The following is a 15,899-nucleotide window of genomic DNA, read 5'->3' on the forward strand; positions in this document are numbered from 1 at the left end:
TATTGGCAAGAAGTCAGATTTCAAATTATCAACCAACTGTTGGAAAAGATTCAATTTCATATAATTATATATATATATATATATATAGTAATTATTGGTCCTTGCCACAGTGTTTAACTGTATATATTCACATTCCTATAGGTTCATTCAATTAACTGGTTAATTAAAAATCAATAATATTTCAAAGTTGTGCATTCGCTTTTTGTATATTTGTTACGAGCCGATTTCTTTTGTTTAGATAATTCTAGTTTAAATCTGTTTCCCGATATTCCTTGCATTTTTGTCAGTGTATAAACTTAAGTCAAGTTAAAAGTTCGTCACACTACTTATTCCAAGTTCAATTCATACAAATCTTTTAAATATTCAATAAATTACAATGCGTCTGAAAAAGGCTATCACTTTAGGTGATGGTTACGTTGGTAAAACCTCCCTTTTGATTAGTTATACTACCAATACTTTCCCAAATGATTATATTCCAACTGTTTTCGATAATTATACTGCTACAGTCATGATAGATGGTGAACCAATTAAATTAGGTTTATGGGATACTGCTGGTCAAGCTGAATATGATAGACTAAGACCTTTAAGTTATCCTCAAACTGATATATTCTTAGTATGTTTTTCTGTAGTTGGTCCTGATTCTTTTCAAAATATAAAAGCTAAATGGATACCCGAAATCTTACATCATTGTCCTAAGGATATCTTAACGATTTTGGTAGGAACTAAAGTTGATTTAAGAGATGAACCTTACGTTTTAGATGAATTGGCTCAAAAGAGTTTAAAGCCTATTACTTATGAACAAGGGGTAAAATTAGCTAAAGAAGTTGGAGCCATAAAATATTTAGAATGTTCAGCTGCAACTCAAGTTGGTGTAAAGGAATTATTTGATTTTGCCATAAGGGCAGCTTTAGACCCAACGGGCTTTACCCAATCAGAGACAACTACAAAACGTAAATCAGTTACATCTAAAACAACCCATACTTCATCTTCACATGCTCCAAAGAAAAAAGCTAGAAAGACTAAGAAGTGTACCATCTTATAAATAATGTCTGACAATTTTCATTTATCCTAGATTAGATAAGGACTCTTATCAATCCTAAATTTATCTCCGTAAATGATTTGTATTATCTATCCTAATAATTCTATTTCACCTATTTTACTTTAGATATGCATTTATGTCTATATATAAACGGAGTTAACCATTTTTAAGGTTAGCTTCTATTCGAATGTTATATTTGTAATTCAATTCATGCTATTATTCATTAATCTATGTAAAGTGATATATATATCTACACCATTGATACTCTATTATACAATTTTTTTCTTCTTCATTCATGACCTGATTATTGTATTAATGCTGCACGAGAAGGATGGATATTGCCAGCTGGAGAAGGAGATGGAGATGCTGCTTTAGTAGTAGTGGCCTTCTTAGAATCGATAACTCTTTGTTTTCTTTCTTCTAATAACTTTTCATTCTTTTCTTTCAATTTACTTAATCTATTAGCAGAATTTCCTCCACCACCAACAGTCAATTCAACATTAATTTTTCTATTTCTAAGAGTTGAATGATGCATTTTGAGAGCCAATTCCATTTTACTTTGAATTTCTTGACTATCGTTATCAAATTCTAGAAACGCTATTCCCTTATCTTGTCTAATTCTAATTCTATCAGGATTACTATTTTTAAAATGACTTATTAATTCTGCTTGTTGAATATCAAATGGTAAATTTCCTACAAATAAAATAAATCTTGGACCTCTACCTTCATTAACTCCCTTACCTTTCTTACCTCTTCTGGTCTTTCTCTTCTTTTTAGGTTCACCATCTTCAGTTTTAGAAGCATTTTCAGCCTCTACCTTCTTTTCATCTTCTCTCTTTCTTTTCTTTTCCTGTTCTTGTTCTTCTCTTTGTTTCTTTAACTCTGCCTTCTTCTCTTCATTTATCTTCTTTTTCTCTTCCTTTGCTTCTTCTCTTTCCTCTTTAGTCTTCTTGTCACGGAACTCCTGTGCCTTTCTTTGTTTCTTAGTTAACTTCACTGTATCTGACATTTTGGTCTCTGTCTCTCTCTATATACTGTTGCTGTTATGTTGCAAGAAATCGACCCCAAAAGTAGTAAACTTTTCAGTATTGAATAATTTTTTTTTAAGTATGCTCATCCGTTACACAAAATTGTCCCCGTAAAAAAATAGCGATGGCAGATACCTGTGCTATAAAGAATCACCTTTCTTAACCAAATAGGGGAAAACCTTCATTGAATGGATCTAATGAATTGAATTACGTATACTCCTTAGAATAATATACATACAAACAGTCATGGTTATGGGAAAGAAGATCCGGATAAATGTGAAGTCTGACCGAGAACCGGTGGATCCATTATCATCTTCATCATCTTCATCATTATCTACTTTACAGGACCAGAGATCTAAGCACACCAATCCAAGATCACGTTCTCGATCACGATCACGATCACGATCTCAATCTCAATCAGGTTCAAGATCGAAGTCTAGATCAAGACTGCCAAATAGTGTTAGTACTGTTGAACCCAGCGTAGAACCTTCTCAATCACATTATAGAGATAGATCAAGTGATCGATCGTTTGATAAGCTTCAGAAGTCTAAATTATACAAGAATGATCATACATCATCACAAGATATACCGTTACTGAATACTTCATATAACAATGTCATAAATAATCCTGAACATCAAGAAGAACAGGATTTAAGGGGTAGAAGAAGACTGCGAGAAATTAATAATTCAGAAACTATAAATGAACAACCACAAAGTGATGAAATAGAAGAGGATGACAATATGATTAGTTTAATGGGGTTCAGAGGTTTTGGATCTACTAAGGGTAAGCATGTCAATGGTACCAAAGGTGGAGCTATAAAGAAAGATAAGAAGACAGAGTATCGGCAATATATGAATAGAACAAAAGGCTTTAATCGTCCCTTGTCGCCTGGAAGGTGAGAATTGTAATATACATATATATATTTATATATATTATTGTTATTATTAAATACGATCATTTAATATCTATAAATTATTTAATACTCTTGAATGTTCTTGTATCAACTCTTCGTGCTTTTTGCGTAACTCGGTATATGCTTTGGATACTTTGGCTAATTTGTCTTGCAATTCGTCATCATTGGCAGTGGTGCTATTATTGTTATTAGAAACAGTCTTAATAGTGGATCTGATATTAGAGAGGTTCTTGAATTCAAGTTCTTCATTCAGTTTGGCAATTAACCACTGTTCAAAATCTTCCTCCTCATCAGAATTTTCATCAATATGGGTGATTTCCATAAACAATTGATGATCTATCTGTTCATTGTTTACAAGAACTCTCTTCAATTGTGGTAATAATCTATGTTTCTTATCTATTTTAGTATCGGTATTCACATTAAGTGGGACTGAGTTAACTTGAACAAATGAAATTGGAGAATTACAAGGTGTAAATGATTTGACAACTTGTTTAGATCCAATATCTGAAATAAATACTCTTCCTAATGAATCCCCAGACACTAAATTAGTACCATCTGTAGATATAGCTAATTTAGTAACATATATAGGTTTATTTGAATCATCTTCTTGTTTAGAAGATTTGTGTAAAATGGATTTATTCTTATTGTCATTACTGATTCTTTGTTGATGATGAATAAAACTTGATTTCAAATTAGGATCATTATCCAAAGTTATAATCTTTTTATTACCTCCAACACTCTCTAATACTGAAGAATGAGGATTAATTTGATATAAAGGAATTGAACGAATTAAACCATTAGATAATCCCACATATACAGCTCTATTAGCTGGATCAACTACTAATGTTTCACTTGCAAAAGGTAATACAAAAGTACTTAATAATTGTTTAGTAGTAATATCATAAATTCTTAAAGTACTATCTTTAGATACAGTGTACAATTTCAAATCATTTGATAAACCAGATTGAGTAATAGCAATATCAGTAATTGATAAAGTATTATCGGATATAGAATAATATGGCTTGACACTTCTCATATGGTCAATATCATTATAATAGACAGAAATTAAATCAAGGGTTTTCCAAACCATACATCTTGAATCTTCACTAGCAGTTATAATATATGTACCACAATTTGAGAATTGTACTGCATTAATACCTTGATAATGAGCATCCTTAACACATAATAAATTGCCTGATGCAAGTTCCCATATATAAAGCTTACCAGATTTTGAACCTCCTGCTAATAACCAAGGTATTTTAAAAGTTGGAGTTGATAATTTATGTGATGATGACTTTTCATTTTGAGATTGTGGATGATTTATAATTGCTAAACATCTTAATGCTTCAGGAATCGGTATTCTTTGATCAACCCCTTCTTTACCCCATGAATAAACATTAATTACTGCCTTATTAGCAGATGCTACAAATAATCTTTGACCTTGACCAAATCCTGTTAAGAGAGCCCCATTCTTAGGACAATCAGCTTGTCTAAATGATGCATGTTGTTGAGAAGTATGAATAGATCCTGAAGATGCAAATGATTCCTGGGAATTCTTATCACTGGGATCTCCTTCCGCTATATAGAATACTGATTCGTCCATCCTTTAAACTATGATATAATGGTATAATTATAATTATGGGTATTATAGTTGTCCTGAAAAATTTCCATCTTGCTCCTAAAAAAATAAATTCACGATGAGCGCAATTGCAACTTCTGAAAAATAAAGCTCGATTTGGAACTGGAAAAATTCACGTCTAATTCGGCATCACCGCTACACGTCTTAAGGCTGGTAGTAGAGAAAGTAACTAAGCAGTTAAGTGATTAACCATGCCTGTAGATATACTAACAACGGCTTTGTTTGAAGGTACAGATTCTGTTCCTGGTTGGGAATATATTAAGACTTATGCTCCACTTGCATTGGCACTCGGAAGTATTAAATATTATTTCAGAGGCGCAACTAATACTTGGGAAAGAGATTTACATGGTAAAGTATATTTATTAACAGGAGGTACATCTGGAGTTGGTGCTCATATTGCTTATGAATTGGCCATGAAAGGTGCCCAAGTTATTCTTTTGGTTCGTTCTATGGAAGATATTTGGGTAGTTGATTTTGTTAATGATTTAAGAGAAAAGACTAATAATATTTTGATTTATGCTGAAGAATGTGATTTAAATTCCTTATATTCAGTGAGAAAATTTGCCACCAAATGGTTAGATAATCAACCTCCTAGAAGATTAGATGGAGTTATTTGTTGTGCAGCTGAAGCCATACCTAGTGGACGTCAAAGGCAATTTACTATTGATGGGGTTGAAAAACAATTGGGAATTAATTATTTCAGTCATTATCATTTATTAACATTATTGGGACCATCCTTAAGAGTTCAACCACCTGATAGAGATGTAAGAGTAGTGTTAGCAACTTGTACATCCCAAGCTATAGGGACAGTTGATCTTGATGATTTATTATGGAAATCAAAAACTTATCCTAAAAATCAACCTTGGAAAATATATGGTACATCTAAATTATTACTAGGATTATTTGCTAGAGAGTATCAAAAGAGAATACTGGAATATGAAAGGAAAGATGGTATGAAATGTAATGTTACTATAAATCTTGTTAATCCAGGAATTATGAGAACTCCATCAACTAGAAGAGTATTAAGTATGGGAACACTTTGGGGTTTATTTTTATATTTGATTTTATATCCAATTTGGTATTTATTCTTAAAGAGTGCCAGACAAGGAGCTCAATCATTTTATTTTGCATTATTTGCTCCTATTATTCCAAAGATTGAAGGAGGAAATTATATACAAGAATGTAAAATTAATCCTAAAGTAAGAAAAGAGTATAATGATTTTGAATTGCAAAAAGAATTGTTTGATAAGACAGAAAAGATTATAGAAGAATTAGAAAAAAAATCAGCCTTAGTTAGAAATAGTCAGAAATCAGCATCAGAAAAGAAAAGAGAAAAGAGAAAGGAAAATAAGAAGAAAGCTGATCTTGCTGTCCAACCTAAATCATCCGAAGAGTTGGACTCTAAACTTAATAAATTAAGAAATGAACTTGGAATTGGTATTAATAGAGTGCCTGATAATTTACCATTATTCCCGTCAGAAAATGAAAGGAAAAATATATCTAGTTCTGGATCTAGTTCAGGGTCTTCAGCAACTGGTAGTACCTCTAAGGCACAGAGTAGTAAAAGAAAGAATAAGAAATAGTAATGTATATAAGGTAATAATATAGATCAAAAAAATTGAATTTACTTTGTATAGACGCTATCGCTGTGAACTTCCCATACAGGCATAGTAGAATGCACCTAAGGAAAATCTAGGAGAAGACATCGGTAACTTACTCCTCCATGTACCGCTACATATTTTGCATCCTTGCCGATCTATATTGTTATTGTAGAATTGCCTTATGGTAATAGATTTGAATATTAAGTATAATTCAAAGATCAGTCTGGGGAGACCTTTCAACGTAATACTGTGGGCTTTGACCCTGTTACGAGCGAAATAGGGGAAAGAATAATAGAAAGATCGTCAGCGATAGATCAAAAAAAATATTATTAAAGGTAACTCCTCGAAAATTAACTGGTGATTTCTCCATAAGATGAGATGATGACCCCTAAGAAAAAAGTATCTACATAGGCTTTTTTGTACAGCTTTAACTTAGCGAACATTCTTTACGTTCTCCTCTTTTTATTTGGTTTATTTGGTTACTTTGGCTTAGTTGGTTGTAATTTTGCTTGCTTGCTTGCTGTATCGACCGTTACATAATTATCTGCCTGGTTGTCTATCGGCGATGGGCACATAAGTTTACTCTATATTTATTATGATCACATCATCACTGGTCTTTTAAAACTGAAACGTGAATCAAAGTAATTATATTTTTATTATCTGAGATAATCGATAATTATCAATATTTATCAGCTATCTCTAAAGTATTAGACGGAATTAATCCAATGATCGGTCGTCATTTCCTTCAATTTTGCGCACTTTTTCACTTCTCCGGAGGAATGTCCCGTGTCCCGTAACAGGGAAATGCGCTAGATAAGCACGTGAGGCAAAAAACTCAAAATCGTAGGGACAGATCTGCCAACCTTTCTAACAGTTTTTCTTAGGTTAGTGAGACTCTGGCCGCGAAGTTACCGACATAACCTTGCTGAAAAAAAGGTGGAGTGAGCTATTACCTTATATTTTCGCTGGTCCCTACTCGCTACACATTATTTTGCTCCTAGTGGGAATACTTCGCGGATATAATTCAACAATCATCTCTGATGATTTCATCTTCTATCTGATAGATATTGCTAAGATAAATACTCTATTACTATAATACTTTAAATTTGCCATCTAAACCTTCTTTTGGTTTGTAGTCTAACTCTCAGAACCTCATTTATTCACTTTACCCTGCCTAGAATTAGTGGTTGAATTTACACTTGTGCTCCCATATTCCCTAGCGGCCGGCTTCTCGCTAATTCTAAATTACTCATTAAATCGTTGGACGCTTATTTTTTTTTTAGGGGAAAGTGAGCTTTTTTCCTCATTCCGGTTGTTCAGTTTCTCCTTATCAATTCGGGCAAGTTCAACCTCGAAGTTCAAAACTAATTCCAAATTTTTTATTTATACTAAACTCATTTTAATATATTTGTTTGATACGGCTGTCTATACTTAGTGTATATTAGTTTTATTCATTTCGTCTATCTAAAAGTTATTTTGGATGGTCTATATTCATTTTCAATATATTATTAATTAAAAATTTCATTGAACATCTCCATTTATTATTATCTATAGATAATATATATCTAAGTTTTACTTAAATGGCAACAGCAACTATGGATTTGGAAAAACCGGCTTTTGCTGCCACAACTACCAGCAATATTTCTAATGGTTCTAAACAACCAATAAGTTCTTTAACAAAATTATTATCAGAATCAACTTCAAATGTTAGTAGTCCTCTAGTATCAAAGAATCATTCATCAAGTTCTTTACATAAACTTGATGAAAAATCAGAAAATAATCTGGATTTAGCATTTGAACAACAAGAAAATGATGATTTAGCTCCATTATCTATAGACATTAATAATAGTACTCAAGCAAGTTCAACTAATTCAACTCAAGTCATTGATGGATTTGATCCATCACCTGGAACAACAACTGGACCCTTTACACCAATCTCTCCTCATACTCAAACAAGATCATATTCAAATTCCATATCAAATAGTAACTTTGCTTTTCAAAATAAAGAAAAACTGGCTCAAATAATACAGCATCAGCAAGTTTCAGCAATTAATTCAAGTCCAAGAATTGTAAGAACAAATTCAATTTCGCATACTTCATTCTTTGCAACTGGTGGTTATGGAGGAGAAAGTTTATCAATTTCTATTCCTTATAGTGCTCCTGGAGGAAGAAATAGTCAATTATCTTCATCTTTAAATACTACTAATTCAACCAATTCAACCAATGCAACTAATAATACACTTATTTCTTCAAGTAATCATACAAATATGTCAAATTCTTCAAGTCTTATAGAAACTGCACCTCATATTCCAAATTTACCAAATGGTCAACCAATTCTGTCTATTCATATTCAATCTCCTCAAGTTAGTTCTGTTTCTTCGATTGAACCAAGATTTGTTATTTCTAAACAAAGAGTTGCTCAAGCTCAAGCTGCTCAAGCTGCTTCATTAAGTTCATCTCAAAGATCAGGCTCTCAATCAGGATTATCTTATTTCTTTTCTAATAAAAATAAACCTAAGAAAGAATCTTCATCTACTGATTTAGGATCTTTCTATAATAATTCATTCCAAGATCAACCAATTGCAAGCTCTCCAACATCACTTTCATCAACAGAATCAAATGTTTCATTTACTACTCAATCAAGACATAATTCAATGGCTAATTTGAAAAGATTCTTTAAAAAATCTCAAATGCCAACTCAATCTCCTGCCGTATCTAATTTATCATCTTCATTAAGATCAGCTAGTGCTGTTAATATTCCAACATCAAGTGGATCTAGTACTCCTACTTCATTTGGTGGTCCAACTATAACTGCATCATCTTCAAATGCTTCTTATTCTCAATCTCCAGGTACAGGATTTACTGTAGGATCTGCATCAATAAGTAGATCATCATCAGTATTACAAAATAAAATTAATTATCAAGAACGAAGACAATCAGTTCTGGCACTTATAAATGTTCAACAACAATTACCATTTTCAAAAAGATATAGTAAATTAGGAGAAAATTTAGGAGCAGGAGCAGGTGGATCAGTTAAATTAATTAATAGATTATCTGATAAAAAAGTATTTGCAGTTAAAGAATTTAGACCAAAATATCAAAATGAATCTAAACGTGACTATGCTAAAAAAATTACTGGTGAATATTGTATAGGATCAACTTTAAAGCATCCAAATATTATTGAAACTGTTGAAATTTGTTATGAAAATGAACGTATTTATCAAGTTATGGAATATTGTGATTTTGATTTATTTGCTATAGTAATGTCTAATAAAATGTCTCGTGAAGAAATCAATTGTTGTTTTAAACAAATTTTATCAGGTATTCATTATTTGCATTCTATGGGTTTATCTCATCGTGATTTAAAATTAGATAATTGTGTTATTGATGCTAGAGGTATTGTTAAAATTATTGATTTTGGATCAGCTGTTGTATTTGCTTATCCATTTACAAAGACATTAATTGAAGCTCAAGGTATAGTAGGATCAGATCCTTATTTAGCACCAGAAGTTTGTGTATTTAATAAGTATGATCCAAGACCGGTAGATGTTTGGTCTGCTGCTATTATTTACTGTTGTATGATGTTAAAGAAATTCCCTTGGAAAGTTCCAAAATTATCTGATAGTAGTTTTAAATTATTTGCTACTAGAGGTGAATATGTATCTATTAGTGAAATGTTGAAAAGAACTCCTGCTGATGTTGCATTATTGAAAGAGCAAAAAGAACATGAAGCTAATAATACTCCATTAAATAATATGGGAGATATTAAAGAAGAAGTTAATGTTATAGATGCTAAAGATTCTCCACCAAATTCTGATGGTAAACCTCATACATCTTCAGAAACTGGAGCTGGTAGATTATTATTGGCTTTACCTGAAGATTGTCGTCCATTAATTGGTAAAATGGTTGAATTACCACCAGCATGTCGTATATCTATTGATGAATGTTTTAATGATGAATGGTTAAATTCAGTTAATATGTGTACTGTTGAAGAAAGGTATAATCCAGAAGGAAATACATTTGTTGTCCTTAACTGTGATGATCATGAACATACTCAAGTTGATCAATCCAAGGCTCATATTGCCGCATTTGAAAAGAAGAAGAAGTGAATGAAGTGATTGAAGTGATTTTCTAAACTACTTGCATTATATATATCAAAGGACTTACGGGTCTTTTTAAAAAGGGAACTCGGTTACCAGAGCTACTACAAATTATTATTAACTATTATTATATTATTAAATTATTATTAAATTATTATTATTTCTATTATTATGTTTGTTTATATTTATAAAGGAAGTTTGAAAACGTTCGTTATAGTACTTACTTCTTTTATTGTTTTACTTTGCCTTACTATTTTTCTATTTTTAGTTTTATACACCAGCATTATATTACTTGTACGTTTACATATTAAACTTAAGATTCCCATTATATATTTGTGATTGTCGTATGTGTTTTTATATATATATATACAAGTTATTAAGATTAAATTAATTTACAGAATTGATTGAATAAGATAAAGTATGCAAGAAATGGATGCTGAAATGACTCAAGGTATAACCTTGATTCCTACTACTTTGGCTGTCAGTAATATAGAACCAACAATAGCCTTTAATTCTACATTTTTATGTCTTTCATCTGTTTTCTTAATCTTCGCAATTTCATAAACATGTTTTAAACTAATTTCTCCAACATATTCTTTACCAGCATTAGCGGTTCCCTTAGAAACTTGAGCAGCTTGCATTAATAACCAAGAAGTAGGAGGGGACTTCATTTCAAATGTAAAACTTCTATCTGGTTTAACTTTAATCAATACAGGAATTGGAACATCCGGTTGATAATGAGCAGTACGAGCATTAAATTCTTTACAGAAATCTATGGCTTTAACCCCTTTAGAACCTAATGCAGGACCAACGGGTGGGGCTGGAGCTGCCTTACCAGCACCAACAACTAATTTAACCAATGCTCCTTTAGCAGACATTGTATTCTTATTGTGTTGTAATAATCAATAATCACTACTAACTATGATATGTTACACCAAAAGATTTTTCAGTCAGTTTTTGGTGGTGATTAAAAAAAATCTTTCCCTTGTGATTGTGTGCAGGAATATCTAACTACCAAAAGTAGCGAGAAATTTCAAAGATGAGTTATATGAAGTAAGTAAGGAAGTAGAAGCATTAAATAACTGTGTGTAGAGTAAGATGGAGGTTAAGGCATTACTGTTAAATTCTCGAAGTCCAAATGCTTCGTTGAAGCAACCCAAAGAATTATTTAGTTTTGTACGTGATATCGATGGAGAATATGAATATGATGAAGAAAAAGTTAATAAAGAAAGATTATCTTATTATTATTTACCAGATCTGAATTTAAATCATAGTACGATAGATTTATCATCTGGTTTTAATAAATTTAAACAAATACCGGGAGAAGAAAATTTACCTAATTATAAAACATTCCTTACAGCTTTACAAAAATATGAAGAAAAACATGGAAGTAAATCAAAAGTTAATATAATAACTTTTAGAGGTATAATGACAAAATTATTAACATTACCTTATAATTCTCAAGATTCATTAGATTTAAATATTATTAAATATGATGGACAAATATTTATAAATCTTGATACAGATATTGAACTTTCTCGTCAAGATAAAGAATCTCAAGAAAGATTAAATTTACCTACTGATAAACAAGATTATTTAAATAAATGTGAATTCAGTGGTTATAAATTCGAAACTTTGGCTACTTTACCAAAACCATGGAGCGATTGTTCTCGACAGTTAATTGAGCGTCGAAATAAGAAAATTGTTAATAATTACGAACAATATTTATCAGTAGTTAGATCAGGTATAGGAAACCTTAAGATGATACTTGTTGGAGAAGTAGATGGAGTATGGGATTATAAACCAGGTGTAAATGATGGAGGACTGGTATTAGATCATTATATTGAATTAAAAACTTCTAAAGTAATTGAAAATAATGGTCAAGTTATAAATTTTGAAAAGAAACTATTTAGAACTTGGGGTCAATGTTTCTTAATGGGTATTAAACGAGTTATATATGGGTTTAGAGATGATAAATTCATACTTCGAACCGTTGAAATTTATGAAACAAACGAGATTCCATTGTTGATAAAGGGTAATCCTTTACATGAGAATGAAAACTCTGGTACTCCTCCAATAAATTGTATGAGTGCAATTAGATGGTATGGTGCTGTATTAGAATGGATTAATGAATTGGTAGTTGATGAAAATAAAGCTTATAGACTTAATTATAATCCTCTGATGAAAGCAGTGACCATAAGAGAGTTACCAAACGACATTAATGAACGTTTAAGAAATGGGGAAATATTGACACTGGAATTTAAAGCATGGAGAGAAAGTTTGAAGAGTTCATGAAAAAAAAACAGGGTTAATTTACTATATTTTTGAAACTATACTTTAATTAATTTGATTCAATTATAAACTCGTGTTAAGTATTCTGTCTGATTCAGGAATTAATTAACTTAGCAATGTTCCCCTCTTACTGCTAATGTTCTGTCTAGGAAAATATACCATATATGGATGAGCATGTCAATCTATCGGACCGTGCCAGTAGAAAACACGGCGAAAAGAAAAAATATGAAAGAAGAAAAGAGCTATTTGGATTGTTGGGGGAAATCATGAGGGTGAATAGTCTATTTTCTCCTATTTTCAGTTGGGTTTAGGACTTTTACTGTCCATTCGAAGAAAAGGTAGGGTAAAAATAGTATAGTATAATATAAATTTTAATATAGAGTAAGCAATATTAATAATTAGAAGATTGATCTAGATGAAAACTATTGGGGGATTATGCATAGAATATGTTTAAAAATCTTGATCGAATTTTTGCAACAGCGCAAGTATGTAACGCAACCAACCCATAGTAGTTAAACACTGATAACCCACGATCTATGTGAAGGAAAATTGATAATAGGGGCACAATAATAGAACATACAAAATTGATTACGTTTATTTTCAATTGCTCTAGACCATACGTGCTCATAGAAGTTTTTCTGTCTAAATCTTAGTAGAATTACGGGGTAAATATTGAAAGTGCCATTGTATTCTAATGTTGTTTACATTTAAACTAAGCAGCTTTAATATATTAGTAGCGCAGTTATCGGATACCTAACTTGACGTTATTTACACAAAGGTAATGAACAAATCATGGTAATAGCAATTGTAAGTTAACAACAGTTTCCGTCATGGGTAAACGATGGTAGTATCTCAAGTATATTTCCTAATTTGGGTAGTTACGTGGAGAAAGAAACTGTCTGATCAACAAGTGTCTGGGGTCTGGGTTTATGTAAGCCACATAGAAAAAAAGAATCTGATAACTTTATACACAGTACTATATTTGCAATAAGCATATGAAGATAGAATACTTAGATAGTCAATGACTGAAATTCACACTGATTCTATCAGATATGAAGGGGGTCAAGAAGATAATTGAATAAAGTGAACTATAGTCTTTACAATAGGAATAATATCAAATTATAAAAATATAGCAAATGATGTAAGCGAGCCTTTAGTTGAATTAAATTGCTAATGATTATCAATCGAATGTGTGGTCTAGAAATGTCCAAATGATTATTCAGCTAAAAAGCATCAGACAAAATGTCGGAACTTTAAGCTTTTCGGATAAGTGTGGCCTAAGCAAAAAAAATGTTCAGATTCTCTACGCGGATATTTTATCCCGAGGTTCAATTAGTTAGACCCAATAACAGGACTGGCTTTACTAACCATTCATGCATCCATGCTGCACTACATAAATTGGCATCACACATATCACATTTCCCCCCTCTCTATCTTTCCTCGTCCCTTTACCACCCCCTAGCAAATTTATGCGTTAAATCAGACATTTTCTGCTTACTATTTCTATTTTTTTGTCTCGACTCCATACAAAATTTCACACTAATCTGATAAATTTGAATTTATCATCATCTATATTGCATAAATATATATGTATTCCCCGTTTATAAAATCAATTGATAGATTTTTAATTAATTTCTCTTTTTTATTTTAATATTATTCCATTATTATAATTGTAGTTGAACTATTTACTTCACAATGGCTCCTCCTCAATTTACTAACTCAAACGGTCAACCAATCCCAGAACCTTTTGCTACTCAAAGAGTAGGTCAACATGGTCCTTTATTATTACAAGATTTTAATTTAATTGATTCTTTAGCTCATTTTGATAGAGAAAGAATTCCTGAAAGAGTTGTTCATGCTAAAGGTTCAGGTGCTTATGGTGTCTTTGAAGTTACTGATGATATCACTGATATTGTTGGTTCTGCCTTTTTAGATACTGTTGGTAAGAAGACCAGAATTTTTACTAGATTCTCAACTGTTGGTGGTGAAGCTGGTTCTGCTGATACTGCAAGAGATCCAAGAGGTTTTGCTACTAAATTCTATACTGAAGAAGGTAATTTAGATTTAGTCTATAATAATACCCCAGTTTTCTTCATTAGAGATCCATCAAAGTTTCCTCATTTTATTCACACCCAAAAGAGAAATCCAGAAACTCACTTAAAGGATGCTAATATGTTTTGGGATTATTTAACTTCTAACCCTGAATCTGTCCACCAAGTTTCAATTTTATTCTCTGATCGTGGTACTCCAGCTTCATACCGTGAAATGAATGGTTATTCTGGTCACACTTATAAATGGTCTAACAAGAAGGGTGAATGGCATTACGTTCAAGTTCATTTCATTAGTGACCAAGGTATTAAGACTTTAAATAATGAAGAAGCTGGTGCTTTAGCTGGTTCTAACCCAGATTATGCTCAAGAAGATTTATTCAAGAATATTGCTGCTGGTAACTTCCCATCATGGACTGCCTATGTTCAAACTATGACTGCTGAACAAGCTAAAGCTGCTCCATTCTCAGTTTTCGATTTAACTAAAGTCTGGCCACATGGTGATTACCCATTAAGAAGATTTGGTAAATTTACCCTTAATGAAAACCCAAAGAATTATTTTGCTGAAGTTGAACAAGCTGCTTTCTCCCCAGCTCATACTGTCCCATACATGGAACCATCTGCTGATCCAGTATTGCAATCTAGATTGTTCTCTTATTCTGATACTCACAGACACAGATTAGGCGCTAACTACACTCAAATTCCTGTTAATTGTCCAGTTACTGGTAGAGTCTATAACCCTCACATGAGAGACGGTGCTATGAATGTCAATGGTAATTTAGGGGCTACTCCAAATTACTTGGCTACTTCTAACCCAATTGAATTCAGAGAATATGCTCTTCAAGAAGATCAAGAAGTTTGGCATGGTGCTGCTACTCCATTCCACTGGAAGGCTACTGATGATGAATGGAAACAAGCTACTGCTTTATATAATGTCTTGAAGAAATATCCAAACCAACAAGCTCATTTGGCTCATAATGTTGCTGTGCATGTTTCTGCTGCTGATGCTTCTATTCAAGATAGAGTTTTTGAATATTTCACTAAAGTTCATCCAGAATTAGGTGCTGCCATCAGAAAGGAAACTTTGGAATTATCTCCAAGAAAATAAATTTCTTCACTACCATTTTAATTTTTTCCTTCTAATGAATCCTTAGTGATTGCTTATTATATAATATTTGTTTTCTACTCTTTCTTCTCCTTGATATGATCTGATATATATAGTTGAACTATATTAAAAA

At 31.9% G+C, this 15,899-nt stretch overlaps 9 protein-coding genes across 9 annotated transcripts; 6 read left to right on the forward strand and 3 right to left on the reverse strand. All coding sequences in view use genetic code 12, as the record gives it.

Annotated features, from left to right (window-relative positions):
• The first annotated feature begins 63 nt into the window (after window positions 1-63).
• Window positions 64-1,201, forward strand: RAC1 (Rho family GTPase). The gene has a single exon (XM_064881884.1). It carries the CDS (start codon window positions 377-379, stop codon window positions 1,040-1,042), a length of 666 nt encoding a protein of 221 aa, XP_064737590.1. The 5' UTR covers window positions 64-376; the 3' UTR covers window positions 1,043-1,201.
• Window positions 1,202-2,144, reverse strand: NOP6 (Nop6p). Its single transcript, XM_064881885.1, has one exon. It carries the CDS (start codon window positions 2,046-2,048, stop codon window positions 1,344-1,346), a length of 705 nt encoding a protein of 234 aa, XP_064737591.1. The 5' UTR covers window positions 2,049-2,144; the 3' UTR covers window positions 1,202-1,343.
• Window positions 2,145-3,041, forward strand: RJT21DRAFT_120887 (SNUT3/LISCH7 family protein). The gene has a single exon (XM_064881886.1). The coding sequence runs from the start codon at window positions 2,314-2,316 to the stop codon at window positions 2,965-2,967; it is 654 nt and encodes a 217-aa protein (XP_064737592.1). The 5' UTR covers window positions 2,145-2,313; the 3' UTR covers window positions 2,968-3,041.
• Window positions 3,034-4,612, reverse strand: RJT21DRAFT_106757 (WD40 repeat domain-containing protein; the record flags this gene model as incomplete). The annotated part of the gene is made up of 1 exon (XM_064879835.1): window positions 3,034-4,612. Exon 1 carries the CDS (start codon window positions 4,582-4,584, stop codon window positions 3,034-3,036), a length of 1,551 nt encoding a protein of 516 aa, XP_064737593.1. The 5' UTR covers window positions 4,585-4,612.
• Window positions 4,613-4,811: 199 nt separating this feature from the next.
• On the forward strand, window positions 4,812-6,203 carry RJT21DRAFT_5119 (putative oxidoreductase; the record flags this gene model as incomplete). The annotated part of the gene is made up of 1 exon (XM_064884880.1): window positions 4,812-6,203. The coding sequence occupies one exon, from the start codon at window positions 4,812-4,814 to the stop codon at window positions 6,201-6,203; it is 1,392 nt and encodes a 463-aa protein (XP_064737594.1).
• A 1,290-nt stretch (window positions 6,204-7,493) lies between these two features.
• NPR1 (serine/threonine protein kinase) lies at window positions 7,494-10,621 on the forward strand. Its single transcript, XM_064881887.1, has one exon. The coding sequence runs from the start codon at window positions 7,802-7,804 to the stop codon at window positions 10,328-10,330; it is 2,529 nt and encodes an 842-aa protein (XP_064737595.1). The 5' UTR covers window positions 7,494-7,801; the 3' UTR covers window positions 10,331-10,621.
• Window positions 10,622-11,235, reverse strand: MRPL19 (mitochondrial 54S ribosomal protein uL11m). Its single transcript, XM_064881888.1, has one exon. It carries the CDS (start codon window positions 11,197-11,199, stop codon window positions 10,768-10,770), a length of 432 nt encoding a protein of 143 aa, XP_064737596.1. The 5' UTR covers window positions 11,200-11,235; the 3' UTR covers window positions 10,622-10,767.
• A 56-nt stretch (window positions 11,236-11,291) lies between these two features.
• Window positions 11,292-12,831, forward strand: RJT21DRAFT_38662 (decapping nuclease). The gene has a single exon (XM_064884403.1). It carries the CDS (start codon window positions 11,420-11,422, stop codon window positions 12,614-12,616), a length of 1,197 nt encoding a protein of 398 aa, XP_064737597.1. The 5' UTR covers window positions 11,292-11,419; the 3' UTR covers window positions 12,617-12,831.
• A 1,477-nt stretch (window positions 12,832-14,308) lies between these two features.
• On the forward strand, window positions 14,309-15,769 carry CAT1 (catalase A; the record flags this gene model as incomplete). Its single annotated transcript, XM_064885458.1, has 1 exon — window positions 14,309-15,769. One exon carries the CDS (start codon window positions 14,309-14,311, stop codon window positions 15,767-15,769), a length of 1,461 nt encoding a protein of 486 aa, XP_064737598.1.
• Window positions 15,770-15,899: the final 130 nt, after the last annotated feature.

The sequence above is a fragment of the Scheffersomyces amazonensis genome, assembly GCF_036850825.1.
Source record: "Scheffersomyces amazonensis strain UFMG-HMD-26.3 chromosome Unknown RJT21scaffold_4, whole genome shotgun sequence".
In the NCBI taxonomy this organism is placed as follows: Eukaryota; Fungi; Ascomycota; class Pichiomycetes; order Serinales; family Debaryomycetaceae; genus Scheffersomyces; species Scheffersomyces amazonensis.